This window comes from Biomphalaria glabrata, chromosome 17 (genome assembly GCF_947242115.1).
Source record: "Biomphalaria glabrata chromosome 17, xgBioGlab47.1, whole genome shotgun sequence".
NCBI classification, from domain to species: Eukaryota; Metazoa; Mollusca; class Gastropoda; family Planorbidae; genus Biomphalaria; species Biomphalaria glabrata.
Genome location: NC_074727.1, coordinates 20,383,130 through 20,401,142, shown reverse-complemented (window position 1 = coordinate 20,401,142; position 18,013 = coordinate 20,383,130). Strand labels below are relative to the sequence as shown.

Here is an 18,013-nt window from a genome sequence, read left to right as displayed (position 1 = left end):
ATACTAAACCATCACTTGCCCTATCACAACGAAAAGGGTTTTGAGTTTAAAACCCCCTACCAGGGGGGTTCGAGTTTAAAAACCCCTACCAGGGGGGTTCGAGTTTAAAAACCCCTACCAGGGGGGTTCGAGTTTAAAACCCCTACCAGAGCTGTTCGAGTTTAAAAACCCCTACTAGGGGTTTTGAGTTTAAAACCCCCTACCAGGGGTTTTGAGTTTTAAACCCCCTACAGTTTCAAAACCCCCTACCTCTCTTCTATAAAACAAAACAAAAAAAATGCAAACGAAAATCCCCTAATTCCAAGAGCACAGTTAAGGAAGATTTTGATTTTAAAACCCCGTCTAAAATTTACGATAAACCCCCTCTTTAATATAAAAAAAAGCTAATTACGCACTCAAAATGTTATGAGCGTAGCTAAATGGGTTTTGACTCAGTTTTGAGTTTAAACCCCACTTCAGTGGGGTTTGAAGGTAAAAAATACCTCTTTTTAATAATAAAAAAAAAAAGCAAATTATGCACTAAAAATGTTATGAGTGTAGTCTATGGGGTTTTGAGTTTAAACTCCCCTCCAGTGAAGTTTAAAGCTAAAAAGTACCTCTTCAATATAAATAAAAGAAAATTACTCATTCTAAAATCTATGAGCGTAGTCAAAGGGATTTTGAGTTTAAACCCCCCGCCATCTTCAGTGTAAGAAAAAAAGCAAATTACGCACTCAAAATGCTATGAGCGTTGCCGAAAGGAGTTTTTAGTTTAAACCCCCATTCAGAGGGGTTTGGTGCTAAAAATACATCTTCAATATAAAAAAAAAAGCAAATTACACACTAAAATTATTTGAGCGTAGCCAAGCCAATCGGGGGTTTTGAGTTTCTTCTACAGATGGCTTTTTTTTTAAAGTTTAAAACCCCTCCAGATGGTTTTGAGTCTAAGATCCCCCTACAGAGCATTTTGAGGGGGAAAACCCCCAACAGAAGATTTTGACGATAAAACTTCTCTTTTCGATATAAAATCTAAAGCAAACTACAGTCACTTAATTCCAAGAGCGTATTCAAGAGAGGCTACACATTTTTACCAGTGGCAGGGCTCCATTAATAAACTGCAGTGAATAGTCATCTACCGAAATCGAAAAACACTAAATATAGCTCAACAAAGATGGCTAAGACAGATTTCAGGAGTCAGTTATAGAGATCGGATCTAAATCAAGGAAATCCTATGCCGAACTGGGAGTCGACCCCTTAGTAAGATTGTGAGAGAACGACGCATGAGGTTTGCGGGACATGTTCTCCGACAAAATGAATTACGCATAAGAAGAGATGCAATGATATCCTAGTACAACTTGACGCAACTCATTCATGGAGGTCCTCATGGTAGGTGGGAAGAGGCTTTAGACATTACCAGTGACAGATTTTTATGGAAACTGCTTGACATCAAATGCTCCGAACGGCGTGGGAGGGTCTAAGTCAGTAAGAATAGCACATTAGGTTTTGAAATAAAACTTTTTAATAGCATTAAAATGAACTGTAGATACCTCAGAATATGCATTTTGTTGGCTTTCAATACCAGAAATAGTGCTTGGCGGCGGGGCTTCGCCCCGCGCTGGGGAACTCCTAGCGCTCCCCCCCAGACCCCCTTGCTAGTAATGGCGGGGAGTCCACAATTTTATGGAAACATCTTGATGGCAAATGCGCCGAATGACGAGTGAGGGTCTAAGTCAAAGTCAGTAAGAATAGCACATTAGGTTTTTGAAATAGAACTTTTTAATAGCAGGAAAATGCACTTTAGATACCTCAGAATATGCATTTTGTTGGTTTTCAATATCAGAAATAGTGCTTGGCGACGCTTCGCGCTGGGGGAGCGCTAGGAGCTCCTTTACTAGTAATGTCGGGGAATCTACAATTTTTTCACTAACTCATGGAAGAACCTATTTTAGGGCACAATAAACGTCTTCCGAAAGAATGAAGGGTCAGAATGTAATAAAGATTATGTACACACACACACACATAAATACATATAATATTTTTTTTCGCGGGGGGGGGGGGAGAAAAAAATTCACCTTCCCAAACACCCCCCCCCCCGAAAAAAAATCCTGGCTACGCCCATGACACAAGGAAAGAAGCAGCGTTTGTATGAATTCGTTCTAGCATACCGTATGGAAGAAGAAATGTAGCTTTATATTTTTACAAAGCTTATATTAACTATTAACTCTGGAAAAAATTTTTTACACGTTTTATCTCCCATACCCAATCTCGGATCAAGCAGAAATTTTGCACACTTATTTCTTTTACCTGACTAAAAAAAATTAAAACGAACTATTGGTAATGAATAATTTTGTTTGGTATCTCAAACAAGGGAAGGAAATTGAAATTGACAGATGTGGTGGTGTAAGTTGAATTAGCCCTCTTTATACCTCGTAGAGAGAACAGTTTGAAACAATAGATAACTATAAAACCTTCTATTTTCATAAACACTTTCCCGGTACAGTGGTTAGTATACTGGCTGAAGGAACCCGAGGTAGCTTTAGCCTTCGGGCTTAAATTTAGTTTGTTTAACTGTTTCTTTTAGAAATGCATTTAAAATGCGATCAAGGCAAGATTCACCAGATACCCCATTCTCCCCCCTTTTTCCCCAAATGGTCCAGACAAGTGATAGGATCATAGCGTATTGAGAAAGCTAAAAAAAAAATGAACTTGCACTAAACAAAAACAATTGATAATAATATTTCTAATCATTTTAGTCTTTATTTATTACAAATTTACCAGTACAAGACTGATCCAAACTAATTGATAAACTACCCTTGATACATTGGTACGGTAAGCTTTAGGGTTAAAAAAATGCATTTTTGTTTTTCTTGTCTTATTAAATTGTGTTTTATGTATTCCTGTACGGTATTTTTAAAGCATGGTTAAGTGTAATGTGTAACATTACTACTTTGTTTTTAAGTCTTCTGTCACAAAATGTCTTGTTTTAGTGATATTGTCAATTTTGTTACTCTACTCAAAATGTGAATATTCATTCGTTGTCAACCTTAAAGTTCTCTTTCCCCAATTAGCATTTAGTAGTTAGTATGACAGAACTTACTTAACTTAGCAACACAAATGAAAAAAAAAAAAATATTTTGACAAACCATTTCATAAATGTGTTGCAAATTTGGTAGATATAAATATCCCCTACTAAAGAGCCTTTGTGTTTGTTAGGCCTACTATAAATAGTGAATAGTTGTAAAAGTGGTGTATTTTTATGAAAATACTGCTTGCACAAATGATTTAAAAATTAGATTTTTCACTCTAAGAAAAGAAAAAAAGTAGCCATTGCATCAGAACTTTGAATGGTCTAAAATATTATGATTTGATTTGATTTTAGGCACATCGGCACAATTTAGGCCATGTCGTGCCCGCAGTCCCTCAAGTACCACTCTCTCTCTAAACAACAAGGGCCAAATTCTATACAGTCCTATCATTAAAATCAAGGTTTATTCACAGTTACTAAAATATTATGATGTCGGACTTTCTTTTCTAGTTTACGAGTTCTAAATGTGGGACGGACATTCCACACATAACCAGTAGCGGATAGCGTCTTCTCCTTTAGGGGGGCCATTAAAGAATTAGTGCTTTGGTTTCATTCCTGTGACGATCTTTTCCCTTTGCAACTTCTTCTGTGACTAAAGAGGCCAATCCTTGATACACAGCTGCGATCGCAGGTTGGACATATATAATCACCAGGCGCCGTTGCATTTTCACCCTTCTTTCTGCTTATGTTGTGTATGACATCTGCAATCTGTAACCCTTCCTTTATGCTCTCTCTCCATGTGGATCTGTCCAGTGTCACCTCTTCCCAGTGTCGATTTTGAATAGCTTCATGTCGCGTTTGCATACATCCGTATAACGTAAAAGTGGGCGACCAGCGGCTCTCCTGCCTTCTATTAGATCGCCATACAGGATGTCCTGTGGAAGTCGACCTATTGGCATTCTACGAACGTGGCCAAGCCAGCCAAGGCGTCTGCTGCTGATAACAGAGCGGATGTCCTGGCACCCTGCTCTTTGTAGCACTTCTTCATTGGTTATGTTATCTTGCCACCTTATTTTAAAGATCCGCCTTAGGCATCGGAGGTGGAAGACATTCAGCTTTTTTTCCTGCCATGAGTAGGTTGACCATGTTTCACTTCCGTACAGCAAGGTGCTCAACACACAGGTCCGGTAGACTAGGGCTTTAGTACTGCTAGTCAGCAATATGTTGTCCCAGACTTTTTTTTGCAACCGTGACATGATGGCCATTGCCTTGGCTATCCTGTTGTTTATGTCTTTATCCAGTAGAGTGTTGTTGGATATGATGGAGCCAAGATAAAAGTGATCAACAATTTCTAGTGGTTGGCCATTAATGCTTACTTGAGGTGCAGTGTTTATGATTTGGATAAGTATCTTAGTCCTGCTTTGACAGATGTTTAAGCCGAACATCTTGCAAGCAGCAGATAGTTTGTCAACCAGGGACTGTAGCTGAATATCAGAATCAGCCACAATAGCTGCATCATCAGCATACAGTTCCCTGACGAGTAGCTTCCTAACCTTGGTTTTTGCCTGCAGCCTTGATACATTAGTTTTCCAGAGGATCTTGTATGGAGAAACACACCTTCGTTTATGTCGTACGTATAATGCAGTAGACAGGAGAAGAATATGCCAAACAGTAGGTGCGAGCACACATCCCTGCTTGACACCACTGCAAACCTCAGAAGGCGCTGATTGGGCTCCATTGAATTTGACAGTACATTTAGTTTTCTCCTGAAAACACTCAATGAACTTCAGTAGTTTGGGAGGGCAACCTATTTTCCTCAGGAGTTTGAAAAGGCCACTTCTGCTGACCATGTCAAAAGCTTTAGTCAGATCAACAAAAACGATTTCATTATTTGAATGAATATACTGCTAGGTAAATTGAGTTTGTAACTGGGTTTCCAACACTTGAATTGTCTTGTTATATTGCTAAATTACTGTATGTAACAAGGAGAGACTTTTTTAAGCGCTAGCAGTGCAACTAATAAGCTTTTCTTTGTACGCTACTTCACAGTAGATTGTCAAATTCTATTATTATGTAATATGTAGCTGCCCTAATAATTAGTACTGGTCAAGTAGGAGCCTTTAGTAGACAGTGTAGTAATGAAATTCACATTAAGTTATTCTGTACATAGTAAAGTACCATACGGTACCAGTTAGGGTGAATGTTCAGTGAAATTATGAAATAAAAAACATTGTAAAAACTGAACTAGTCATCAGTTTCCACATTAACAGCTGCATGTTATGGGATCTCAATCTTTTATGAGGCTTAAGTTTTTACATTTCAAAACTTTTAGAACAAATAAATGTGGGTATGACTGTTGACAGTTGCACATAAATGAACTTTCCTGTGTAGTAAGGAAAATTTTTCAATACATTAATGAGATGAGACATCTGAGTATGGTATAACTTTAAAGGTCCACATAATTTGTAAAATATTATAATTTGTAAAAAAAAATAAATTTTGTATCATGAATGATTGTAGGCATTTTTCATAAATCTTGAAACTTTTTAAAGCAACAATATTTGAAATGAAAAAATGAAACATCCATTGGTAACACAGATTGAGAACATTTTATTAGATTATTATTTCTTAGGGTCTTCAATGTTTTTCAATAACTCATCCCTCTTCTGGGCCTGGCGCTCTTCTCGTCTCTTGCGAGCTTCTTTGACCTTCTGTCTGCGAGCTTCTGCTTGGTCACTGAAAAAGATAATGAAAATAACAAAATTAGAGCACTTGTAATAAAAAAATTAATTGAAATGTATAGTTAAACTTTAAAATGTCCTAAAAAGTTATTAAACAAAACATTACCTAAGTAATTTAGATCTGGCTTTCTCTGCCTTTCTCTTGTGAATGAATTCCATAAGAACTCTCTTGTTCTTGAAACCATTACCCTTGCATTTCATGTACAGTTCATGATACCTTAAAAAAAAAAAATTGCTTTAAATTTAGTCAGGTCTCTAATGCTATTATAATGAACATACAAACTATAATCAGTTCTCACAATCACAGATTTGTAGAATAAAATATATCTAGACTACTCAGCAACCATTTTCTTTTCATATAATTCAACATTTTGTTCTACCTCTTATAAGTATAAATTGATAAAACATATTAAACTAAACAAATATAAGAATTATGAAAGTGATATAGAGAAATGAATGGAACATAAAATGGAAGTAATCTAAAAAAAAAGTATTTTGCCTGTTCTCGATAATAAAGATGAAAAGGACAGGTAGCATGTTTTTTTAAGCAAATAAAAGGATCTATTTTTATTAATAACTAGGTCAGCCACATCACATTGCCATTAACCATTTCACCACTAAGCAGTTGTAAGAAACTATCTATCCCATCCCTAAGAGAAGGGATATAACTCTGTATCAGCTATTTTAAAAAATCGATTTTTTGACTAAATTCACAGAAAAAAACTAATAAAACCTAACAAAACCTTTTTATAATAGAAAAGACCTATGGTTAAGCATCATGTTTGAAGTCATAAATAGGCCTACAGAGCTCAAAAACATTAAAATATCACATCATATTTAGTTGCCTTCCAATCTCCCGTTTCACTAGATCTAACATATTCAATACTGGATCTAGCATCAATTTTTTATTTATTTTCACTACTATCGGTCTTAAATGCTTCTAAAACACTTGCCCCAATCTTTATATCATTCTACAGCATAAAAATTAATATTCCCATTAAAATCTTATTCTATTAAAGCCTAAACATAAGACTAAATATGTTCCATTTTCTAGGCTAGCCAAAAAAACAAAAAACAAAACGTAATTTTCAAAAAATCATAAAAATCCAATCTAACATGCTGCAGAGACAAAATAAGCACCTAAAAATAGCATCACTATCGCTCTTCTAGGTCAGAGTTAGTAAAGGTATAAATAGTTATTTAAAAACTAGCAGTGCGTGCGTAAACGAAACAACCCAAAATCGACGATTGCTGGCGACTCCAGTTGTCAACCAGTAGCGGCGACTAGTTGCCAAAGGGTTAAGAAACTATACTTACAAATGCTTGTCAATTTTTTTAGCTTCCCTGTACTTTCTCAATAGTCTGCGAAGTACTCTCATTCTCCTAATCCATAAAATTTTTGAGGGCATACGGGCATTGGCAGTACCTATTGGGAAAAAAAATATATTAATATGAATAACATCACACTAGACAGATCATTCTTTTCACCAGGTACAAATAACATTGTCTTCTACACCAGGTAGCTTCAATCAAGACTAGTAAAATACCAGTAGGTCTACAATACTAATAATTTTACTTATAATATTCTGAACTTTCTTGCTATATAGATCTCGGTTGTAAAAAAATAGTAATTGTTAACTAAGATAAGAAATTATTTGTATTTTATAAATAATATATAAATATTTATATACAAAAACAGATAGTAAAACATTGAAATATGAAATTTAAACAAATTTAGGAAGATGGACATAAAAATGTATTCATAAAGCCTAAAGTATTTTACCCAGTTACCTCCAGCTAAAAAAAAAAATTACCCGAAGGGAGATCTTAAGGCACAGTGATTACCATGTAAAAAAGCTCAACAAAATACCATTTTGATAATCAGATCACCAACACTTGGCTCACTGACATTCAGTTCATAGAAAGCAATATCTATATTATAAAGTAGAATGTGAGGGGTATGTATGTATGTTACTTATAGACATCAAAACCGCTTGACCAATCTTGATAAAACTAGGCAGGAATGTTCCTTGGGTACCAACTTAGACCGTAGTGTATGTATTGTAGCCCTAAAACAAACTTAAGACCCTCAAAAAAAATAAAGTTGTCCGACTCTATTACAGCTATAGTATTTTATGGATCTAGGCCATGTCTACAATGTTGACATACGAAAAGATAGAAAGGATTTAGACCTAGATCTAATTTTAAGAAATACACTTTGCGCAGATAGTTTTTTACTTTGACACATGAAAAGACAAAAGAAGATCCATTAATTTCATTATATAATAAAATTAACCTTCAATTTTGTGTTTCAAAAGCATTTTTTACATTAATTAGTTGCTTATATCTGTGATTACAGATTTCCTGACGAACATTCTTTCATTAGACAATTCCGTAATGAATCGCGTACTAAATATTAATTCGTTTAATTGTTTACTTTATAATCCCATCCCTAGATCTAAAACTCTAATTCAACTCTAAGATGATAAAACTTCTCTTCGCACGGATAGTTTTATACTTTAACACATAAACATATTAATTAAAGTCCATTCATTTCATATTTTGATCAAATAAACATTCAAATTTGGTTTTCTAAAGCTACATTCGTTTACGACAGCTGCGAAGCCGAGTTGAGATCTAGATCTATATTCATTCATGAATCGCGTACTAAAAATTATTTCGTTTAATTGTTCACTTTATAATACCATCCCTAGATCTAAAACTCTAATCCAACTATTTTAACGTATAAATATATTAATTAAAGTCCATTCATTTCATATTTTGATCAAATAAACATTCAAATTTGGTTTTCTAAAGCTACATTCGTTTACGAAAGCTGTGAAGCCGAGGTGAGATAGGCCTAGATCTATATTCATTCATGAATCGCGTACTAAAAATTATTTCGTTTAATTGTTCACTTTATAATCCCATTCATTTAACAAAGCTATCGCTCTTTTCGTTTTTAATAGATAAGAATGTATCGACTTCGGGTAAACCATTTTTGCAAAACTAATTTTATTTTCGCAGCGAAAGAGAAATAACGTGAAAGGATCATTAGCTACGTTTAACATACATCTAAATCCAATCCACTAGATTATTCAAAAGCAAATGTTTTAATTTTTAAAAAAATGGATTTTCCCCTATTAGCTATTTTGATCTGATAGCTTCATTCACACTATTTTTACATTGACACATTCGCTTTACTTATTACATTATTATTTCGTTTAATTGTTTACAAACACTCTCAGTGACTATATCGACAGTAATGCGCAAATAAAGACCCGCGGGTCGCGGGTAACATATGTCTAGTTATGAATATAATGCTAACACATTTAATCAGTAATGAAAGTACTTAACTCTGGACTAGCATTAGACATTTGAACTTTTTTTTTTTTAATTTTTATGTCTATAAAGGAGGAAAAATTGTATTAACTGGAAACATTTTTTTTTTCCTTCAAAATTCTATCATGCTTTAGAAAGTGCCATCCTGTACCACAATCCAATACAAAAAAATTGTTAGTGAATCCATTATTGTGAACCTTTTCATTGAACCAAATAGTCAATGAGCCAGTTGTGTATAAAATAGACTTAAGCTGAATAGGAATAGTGTCAGATTTTATAAAATGGCTAAATAAACAGATCTATAATAAAGTACTAAATAAGTGATGGGAAAAAAATAATGATTTTTAAATTATAATCTGGTGCAAATAATTTCTGTACCAACTGGTACAAAAAGATAACAAATAAACCAATACCAATTACGAACCTTTTCTTTTACCATGTCCCATGTGACGACCTTTTCTGCGAGCCTCAGCATTTTTGCGAACTCTGGCACGGGAGTGAACCTTTACAGGTTTACGAATGATAAGACCATCCTTGACCAACTTTCTAATATTCTGACCTAAATAGAGTGAAATTTAAAATCCCTTTTAGCTCTTACAAAAAATTATACCGATATTGCTTTACTTATTTATATTACATCATTTATAGATTTAAAAATTGATATGGGCTATAATTATATATAGATCAAGAGGAAACTACTATCTGCAGACACCACTGACTTCATAACACTATTTTTCTTTACATCCAGAATCTAGGGCCAAAATAGTTTATAGATCTACTAGATCTAGTACAATTTTTATTTTTTATTTTGCTCCAAAGTTTTCAGATACAAATCTTTTAGTTTTGATGTGTAGCTTTTCCCAGAAATCCAGATTAATGCACTTAGGTCTATAATATAAATATAGCTAAATCAAGAAATTTAGATCTAGTCTAATCTAGATATTCTGGGTCACTGCACAAGGAAAAATATGATGTCTGCAGGTGAGTTTTCTAGATAGATCTAATTCTAAATATTTAAATTTATCTCAAAATCTTACTGAATTTAACTGAATAATAACCTTTCTAGATCAAGATCTAGACTAAATTCTAGACTATACTGTCTAGATTCCTCTAGATCTAAATTCTATTAAAAACATTATTTCTTCACTCACGTGAGTTGGCATTGGCTATTTCATTAGTTTCATTAGGATCCAGCCAAATTTTATTTTTGCCGCACTTGAGCACCTTTGAAGCTAAACGCTTCTGTAACCTTAAGGTACTGCAATATTTTAAAATACAACCAAAATGTAAGTCTAAATTTTAACAACAAAAAATAAAATAACGGAGGATATCAAGTTTAGTTAACCATTAACTCAAAAAAAAATCTTAAGTCGCCATGTTTCTGTCGTCAGTATTGACATGCTGTTGTGCAACTCATTAGTTTAGTTTATATAAAAATTTTTGACATAAATTAAGGCATCTAGCATTATATATTGTGTAGCTTTTGCATCTAATATAATAAATGACCGAACAATAGGTATCTTATAACATTAAAATGACTTTAAAGATGAGATTTTTTACACAACAAGTTGGGCCCTACCTCATGGTGGAAAGTGTCTTTCTGAAAGGAAGTTGGTACGTTCAGTGAGTAATTAGGTCTTCGCTATTGCGCTGAAGTGAGAAATAGTTCTGAATAATAAAGGTTATATAGTATCAATTTTAGCAACTTATGATAAAGAGACATAAAAAAACAATTAAAAACAACAAAATCATTGTTTAACTTTTGTTGAAAAATATATTGATAAACCTTTATAATGTTAGGGTAGAATTCGTCTTTATTAAACTTCTTTTTACGCCTTGACATTGTCATTTAGATTTGGAACACTAGACTTGTATCAATATTGTGACCCGAATCGTTTAATTTACTACAAAGTTAGTAAATCTTTATAGTTTCTAATGCATTATAACATTATAGAAAAGGTTTTCTTAATAATTCAATAATTAATTATTTAAAAGGATGCACGCATTTAACAATATATAGATCTATATTATTATATACGGTGGTTCAAGTTTTTATTTTATAACTGTATCAGTGCGCCGACATGTCACTGTTAGATTCTACATGACTACAATAAAAAGGAGAAAAATCTTTACTAGTCTAGCACAATTAATATTAAAATTTCTGTAAACTTGTACAATATCTTAGAGATCTATATTTATATAGGCTAATCCTTCAGTCCACTAATTAGTGATATTGGTATAAAACATAGACCATCTACAAATAGACCTGAAGTCTAATTTACAGAATCTAGATCTAGATTCTCTCGTAGTTAAAAAAAGTAGTAGGTCTATAACATGGATGTGTATCGTGTCATGCCCACCGTAAAAAAAAGAGGGGGGGGGGGCTAGTTACTAGATCTAGTAGCCTACTAAGTAGGGTTCTAGTGTCGGGCTCTAACAGAAAAAGGATGATGCCTTGGCGTTTTTTTTTTAGTTTAGTTTTTTTTTTTATGTATCTTGAATACGTACAAGTATTTCAAGGCTTTTTACATGAAGGGGAGGTATGCAGAGGCGAACACTCAGGCTACCAAGTTGTCGGGGCCAAAATATTTCTGGCGGTGGGCCTGATCTTGTGGTGCTTTGCTCCCGTTACTCTATAAACATTATCCCTTGATTTATATGATTTATGCTTATGTTATGTGTCTACGATGTCCGTGGCCCGGCCATAGATAATTGGAGGCCCTTGGCGAAGTGAATTTGGTGGCCCCAAATGAAATTGAAAATAAATAAAGAGAAAAAATAATACTTAATTTATTTAAAACCTACTGTAGGCCTACTCCAACAATAACACTGAGGACAAATTACGCTATTTTTTTTCTAAAACATTGTTTTGAGTCCTGTGCGAGGCTCCCTACCAATCGTAGGCCCTATGCTGCTGCCTAGTTTGCCTATGCCTAATGCTGGCCCTGATGTCAGTAAGCTATAGCTATAATGCTCGCGCTCACATAGTCTACTCAAGAATTTTGAATTAGGTTTGCAGGCAACATTGGCACTACTTGCAAAGCATATAGCGAGTATACCCATTCGAACGACATTTTCTACTATCGTTTAACTCTATTGGTTTAAAAAATATTTCATTTACTGTACCAGACATTGACAAGAACAAAAACATAGGCCCAATTTATTAATATAAAAGTATATTGTCATTTCTGTCTTTTAAAAAAAATCAAATTCCTCCTTCCTTTTTTTTTTTTGTTTTGTTTTTCCACACCAGTCCCCATTCGATTCAATACAAGTAAATTCCCTCAATCTCATTTTCCCATCCCTTTTTTTTTACAAAGCTTGTATCAACTGACTGTCTGTCTGTCTGGTAAAAAGTGTGCACTCGTTCTTTCTGCCACACCCATTCTAGGATCACGTTGAAGCTTAGCACAATTATCATTGGCATAGACAAGACATGAATCAATAAGAAAAAATAGCCAATTAATCAATTAATTACTTGTGATTAATTTTTTTGTTTGATACCAACATAGGAAATTAATCCTCCAGTATTAACAGCTGCGGCTAAATATGTAGGGTTTGGTTCCCTTAGATAATTGAAAACATTATTTCTCCCACACCCATTCTCGGATTAAGTTGAAACTTTTAAAATTATTTATTGTACCTAACAAAACAAGAATTAATTTAAAAGTTAACAGAACACTGGACCGGATATAAATAAGTGGAAGCCCCTTGCAGGATTTTGTTGTGGAGGCTCTCCACACGTTTTCGAAAGCTATAATAAAATCCTCTTAATAATAATAATAATACTTCTTTATATAAGAATGCCAAATTTACTAGAGAGAATCAGAATACTTGTAAATGTAATTTCATTTTCCTTCTTTAAAAAATATTAAAAATTTTAGTAGGCTAAAGAAATTTTTTTTTTTTTTTTTTGTTGAGTTTGTGGAGAACAAAGCGCTGCGTATATTCGGAGTCATATATATAAACAATACATTACGGTCACGTTACAAGCGTAGACCCTATATCTAACCAAGACAGAATTGCTAACCGTGAGATTTAAAGGTAAATTGCGAAAAAAAAAAAAAAACACTGTAAAATTTGGATATTTAAAAAAAATTCTCTTTTGGAGTCCCCCGCCCCCCCCCCTTATTTTTTTTTATTGCCACAAATCAACATAATCACCTCTTGAGGAACCTACATCTTGGACCCAGGGCCGGTTGCAAGATTACTATGTCTAAAAATATTTTACTATCGCTTCATCTTTGAAAGAAAAGTAGGCCTACATCAGTAGGCCCGTCTAATTGTTATAACTATATTTGCATAGCAGTTCTATCTAGTTTTGATATTCGCGTTTCGCTCTGGTCCACTCTGTAATTCGTGGTGCAGAGATAAATGTAAGATGCTTTATGCTGCCTTTTAGATTCTTAAAAAAACAAAAAAAAAAACAAATACAGCTGTAATCAAGTAAAGATAAGTAAAGAATCCCTTTCAGACAATGCAATCTATATGTCAGATGATATATATAATCAAAGTTGATTAAAATCCCAACCTCCATAGGATTTCGAAAAATCGGCATTTGTTGCATTTCAGTCAGAAACTTCATGTTTGCTCACCCTTTATGTTTACGTAAGGAAAGTAAAAGTTTCCCGTTTCTCTGGATAAAGGTTAACGAGCAGCCAGCACAACGACCAACCGCCTTTACTTTCCCCAACTAAAGTCAGGTACCCATTAGAGTTGGCTGGACTAAGGGGTGCCCTAAAAATCCAGAAATTCAAAATTCCAGTCATCACAGAGATTCAAACCCAGGACCCCAGGTTTGGAAACCATCGCGTCCCCATCCTTATGTTTAGATTGCCTGATTTTTTTTTTAAATATTCGTTCCCTCGCAAAGTATACTATGGTGGATGATGCTTGGTCAAGAAGCTTGAGGAGGGGCTATGTTTTGTAAGGCTTTCGAGCAGAAACTTACGAAAAATTCAATGTATTGTTATGTGTAATGAGCAATTGTACTAATAAGACATTATCGTGACAACGTCCAATCGCTTCTACTTTTACCCAACTTATGCCAGGTACCCATTAGAGTTCGGTAAACTTACGGGCGTCCTAAAAATTAAAATTAAACTCACTGTCTTCACCGGAATTCGAACCCGAGACCCTTCGGTTCGGAAGCCAAGCGCTTTACCACCGCGCCACCTTATTATTAATGTAGTCAACTTGACGATAGAATAATTTGCGAAACTTGGAAGAGCCGTATGTATCCTAGGTGCGGCACAGTGGCAGAAAACCGCATGATAGAAGATGAATAGGCTATAGAACCGAACAAATCCCACGTGTTGAAGAAGACAGAATAGTCCGCCATCTCCAGTCCTATCCACTCTGCCGTTCCTCACGCTGTGGTGGCGGTTCTAGAACGTCGCTGTGCATGACTCGTGACCTCCCTCCACAACAAAATTGCTGGTTAATGGGGTAACCTTCGGGCAGAGAAAAGGGAGTGCGGTGAAGAACCAATCTCTTATTCCAATCAATTACATTTTTTTTAAAGTCTTAAACAACCTACACAAATTACTATTTAGATATAACTAATGCCTACGTCTGTCTTCATCATATTCGTTTTCTTGCTGCGTAATGAATCAACGTTTACCAAATATTTGATTGTGCATTAATGTTGCTTAAGAAAAAAAACTAAAACTAAAGATAAACATTAAACATTTTTTTTTAGCTCAATTATAAGCTAAGGCCTACTTAAGAAGTTAACCGCCCCCTCCGGCCAATAAAACCTAAAGGAAAACGACGTTCTCTAAAATCCATAAATGTAGCCAATGGGGTTTTGATGTTAAAACCCCCTTCCAGTAAACAGAAAAGTAAAGCTACAGTCACAGATTTACATAAGTGGCTAAAATTTATGAGATTTATTTTATTTATTTGTTTTTCTACCATTCACTAGGCTCCATTAATAAAGTGCAATGAATAGAAATATTTGACCTACATGTTTTTAATAGAAGAGTAGCAGGATATTTCACCGTATAAACACCTCAAAATTGGCTTTTTTTTTTTGTTTCAAATACAGAAAATAATGCTTGGCGTCAGGGCTCCACCCTGTACCTCCTAGCTGGCAAGCGAAGTGTGTCTACTGTTGTTCCACAAACTCAAGAACAACTTATTCTAGGGTGCGTCCGATAAAATGAAAGGACTGAAGTAATGAAATGAATTACGTGTATAATTATGTTTGTGTGCCTATGTCACGGTGTGCAAAGAAAAAAAATCGTTCTCCCCCTCCAAAAATCTAGACTATGCCCATGATATTTATGACAGGCGTAGCTATGGTGGGGGAAGAGGGGATCCAAATGTGAAAATCCCACCGGGGTCCCAATTCTGGAGCTCCCCCAAATGAGTGTTCAATTTTTTTTTTACATTAAATATTAAATATTACGCCATTATCCCATGACATGTCATGATGTCGAATGTCAGGGGCCCCTAAAAAGCTCAATCCCCCCCCCCTCCGGGCCCCCAAATTAGGCTACTAGCGACGCCACTGGTGTTGCATTTAAAATAGAAGTACCGGTAAGTGTCTCGCCGGGACTGGCAACAGATAACGTATTTTATATGTTACTAGGTAATAGTATGTATAATAGAGAAGCACATTTTTTCCTTCATTTTTTTTTTTACATAACTGTAAACGCCTTTTAGTCTATATTTTTTTATTACAATTATTTTGTATAGGAGGAAAATAATTTTGGGAAGAAGAAGTAATACCAACAGAATGGGAAACGGCTCTTATAACCCCAATACACAAAAAAGGATCCAAGTTAAAGTGCTGTAATTACAGAGGAATCTCTCTAATAAATGTGACTTATAAGATACTGTCTAGGCTTATAACTAAGAGACTTGGAAAATATTCAAAAGAAATCTTAGGTGACTACCAATGTGGTTTCAGACCCAACAAATCCACAACCGACCACATCTTCACACTAAGATGTATACTAGAAAAATGCCATGAATACAACATACCAATCCACCAACTCTTTATAGACTATAAAATGGCTTATGACAGTATCAGAAGGAAATACCTATATGACACTCTACAGGATTTTGGAATACCCAACAAGCTGACAAGACTTATACATATGACATTAAACAACTCAAAAAGCAAAGTCATAATACAAGGCGAACACTCACAGGAATTTAGGATTAAACGAGGATTAAGACAAGGAGACGCACTTTCCTGCATGCTTTTCAATTTAACACTGGAGAGAGTTATAAGAAATATACACATAAACACAAGGGGAACTATTACTAACTACTTCAGGAGAGAAAACATGGGTCCACAACCAACAAGGACGATATACAGCCAACCTCTACAATACCTGGCTTATGCCGATGACATTGCCTTATTGGGTAAAGAAACCTCTGACATCGCTAGAGCCTTCATACAACTAGAAGAAGCATCTCGACCAGCAGGACTTGAGGTCAATGACAGTTAAACCAAGTACATCACAATGACAAGAGACAATCAAACAGAGGGACAAAATATCAAAAATGACCTACTAACAGAAATAAAGGAAAGAATAGCAGCAGGCAACAGGGCATTTTATAGCACCCACCATTTACTTAAGAGCAAAACGATTTCAAGGAAAACCAAGAAAATAATATACAAAACCATAATAAGACCAGCAGCAATGTATGGAAGTGAGACCTGGACACTGACAAAGACATCTGAAAATTTACTTAACACTTGGGAAAGAAAAATTCTTAGGAAAATCTATGGTGCCATACAGGATGAAACAGGGTGGAGGACACGCACTAACCATGAGTTATATCAATTATATGAAGACCCACCAATAGTGAACGAAATAAAAAAGAACAGACTACGTTGGGCAGGTCACCTTGAAAGAATGTCAGACAACAGAGGGGCGAAAATCGTATACAGGCAAAAACCAAAAGGCAGGCGACCCAAAGGCAGACCCCGAATGCGATGGATAGATGACGTGGAAGCAGATCTGAAGCAGCTTGGGGTTAGGGCGTGGAGACGAAAGGCCCAGGAGAGATCTGAATGGAAGGATGTGTTAAAGCAGGCCAGAGCCCTCCATGGGCTGTAGCGCCACTGGGATGGATGGATGGATGAAAAATAATTGTTTCAGTTTAATCCAAAGAGTGCATTGTTTTGTAGGTTACGCGGACGCAATTGTTATCTAAAACTTTTGCCACGTCTAACAACACAGATTGTCACAGACAAGCCATTGTTTGCAAGCAGAGGTCGTTTTGGTTCTTTTGTCGTCTTCTACTGTCGTTTGCGATAGCTTTCCATTGGCTAAACACGCAGTGCATTCTACCTTATTTTCTGAAAATATATTTTGAGTACGGTACTAGAGAACTATTTTATTAGGCTACCTTTTATAAAAATCTTTTCACCTGCCTAATCGATTACACATTCAGACTTATCTGGAAAAAAAAATCGACTAAAGAATCTTATTTTGCGGTTTCTTTAAACAAAGTAAAATAAATTTAGTATACACAATTAATAGTTGTTTAAACAGAAAATAAACTGTATATTTTGCCATATCATATGCAGACTTTTGCAGACAAAGCCGTTTTTTTTTTCGTCTTCTGCGCCTGTCTTTAGCAAGAGCTTTTCGTTGGGCCTCAAATGTGTCACGCGATCTTCGTGAGAGCTCTCCATCTGTCTCTTTCAGTGGCTATCTGCTGCCAGCTGCTTTCTTCTGTGATAGTAAGGGCAACATGGTACCTGAGTTTATTTTTATAGCGCTTCAGTTACTCTCCTTTAAAGCTCGCCAAAAAAAAAAAACGATCGCGTTTGGAAAACGGTCATCCCCCATACGGGATAGGTGTGCTACCGACCTATTCATTGGCCTCCTACAGTCGTAGAACGACTATGGTTCATCTCGAACACTATCTCAAATGGCTGTGGAGCCCTATTTTGGAGAGA

General features: G+C 35.2%; 2 protein-coding genes across 2 annotated transcripts in view; one reads left to right on the top strand and one right to left on the bottom strand.

Annotated features, from left to right (window-relative positions):
- Positions 1 to 5,590: 5,590 nt before the first annotated feature.
- Positions 5,591 to 10,751, bottom strand: LOC106073164 (60S ribosomal protein L19-like). Its single transcript, XM_056015763.1, has 6 exons — positions 10,667 to 10,751; positions 10,239 to 10,345; positions 9,512 to 9,646; positions 7,063 to 7,171; positions 5,852 to 5,962; positions 5,591 to 5,740 (listed from the first exon to the last, which is right to left on the bottom strand). The coding sequence occupies exons 1-6, from the start codon at positions 10,669 to 10,671 to the stop codon at positions 5,626 to 5,628; spliced, it is 582 nt and encodes a 193-aa protein (XP_055871738.1). The 5' UTR covers positions 10,672 to 10,751; the 3' UTR covers positions 5,591 to 5,625.
- A 165-nt stretch (positions 10,752 to 10,916) lies between these two features.
- LOC106056319 (protein argonaute-2-like) overlaps positions 10,917 to 18,013 on the top strand; it is a 46,845-nt gene continuing 39,748 nt past the window's right edge. Inside the window, exon 1 of the mRNA XM_056015760.1 lies at positions 10,917 to 10,998. The gene's annotated coding sequence lies outside the window, so the exon portion shown is untranslated. The remainder of the gene's footprint in view (positions 10,999 to 18,013) is intronic.

Excerpts from the sequence above, each read along its gene's own strand:
- LOC106073164 (XM_056015763.1), bottom strand. Across the intron at positions 9,647-10,238 it reads AATAGCCAATGCCAACTCAC|GTCAGAATATTAGAAAGTTG; the intron begins GTGAGTGAAGAA and ends CACTCTATTTAG. Across the intron at positions 7,172-9,511 it reads GGGACATGGTAAAAGAAAAG|GTACTGCCAATGCCCGTATG; the intron begins GTTCGTAATTGG and ends TTTTCCCAATAG.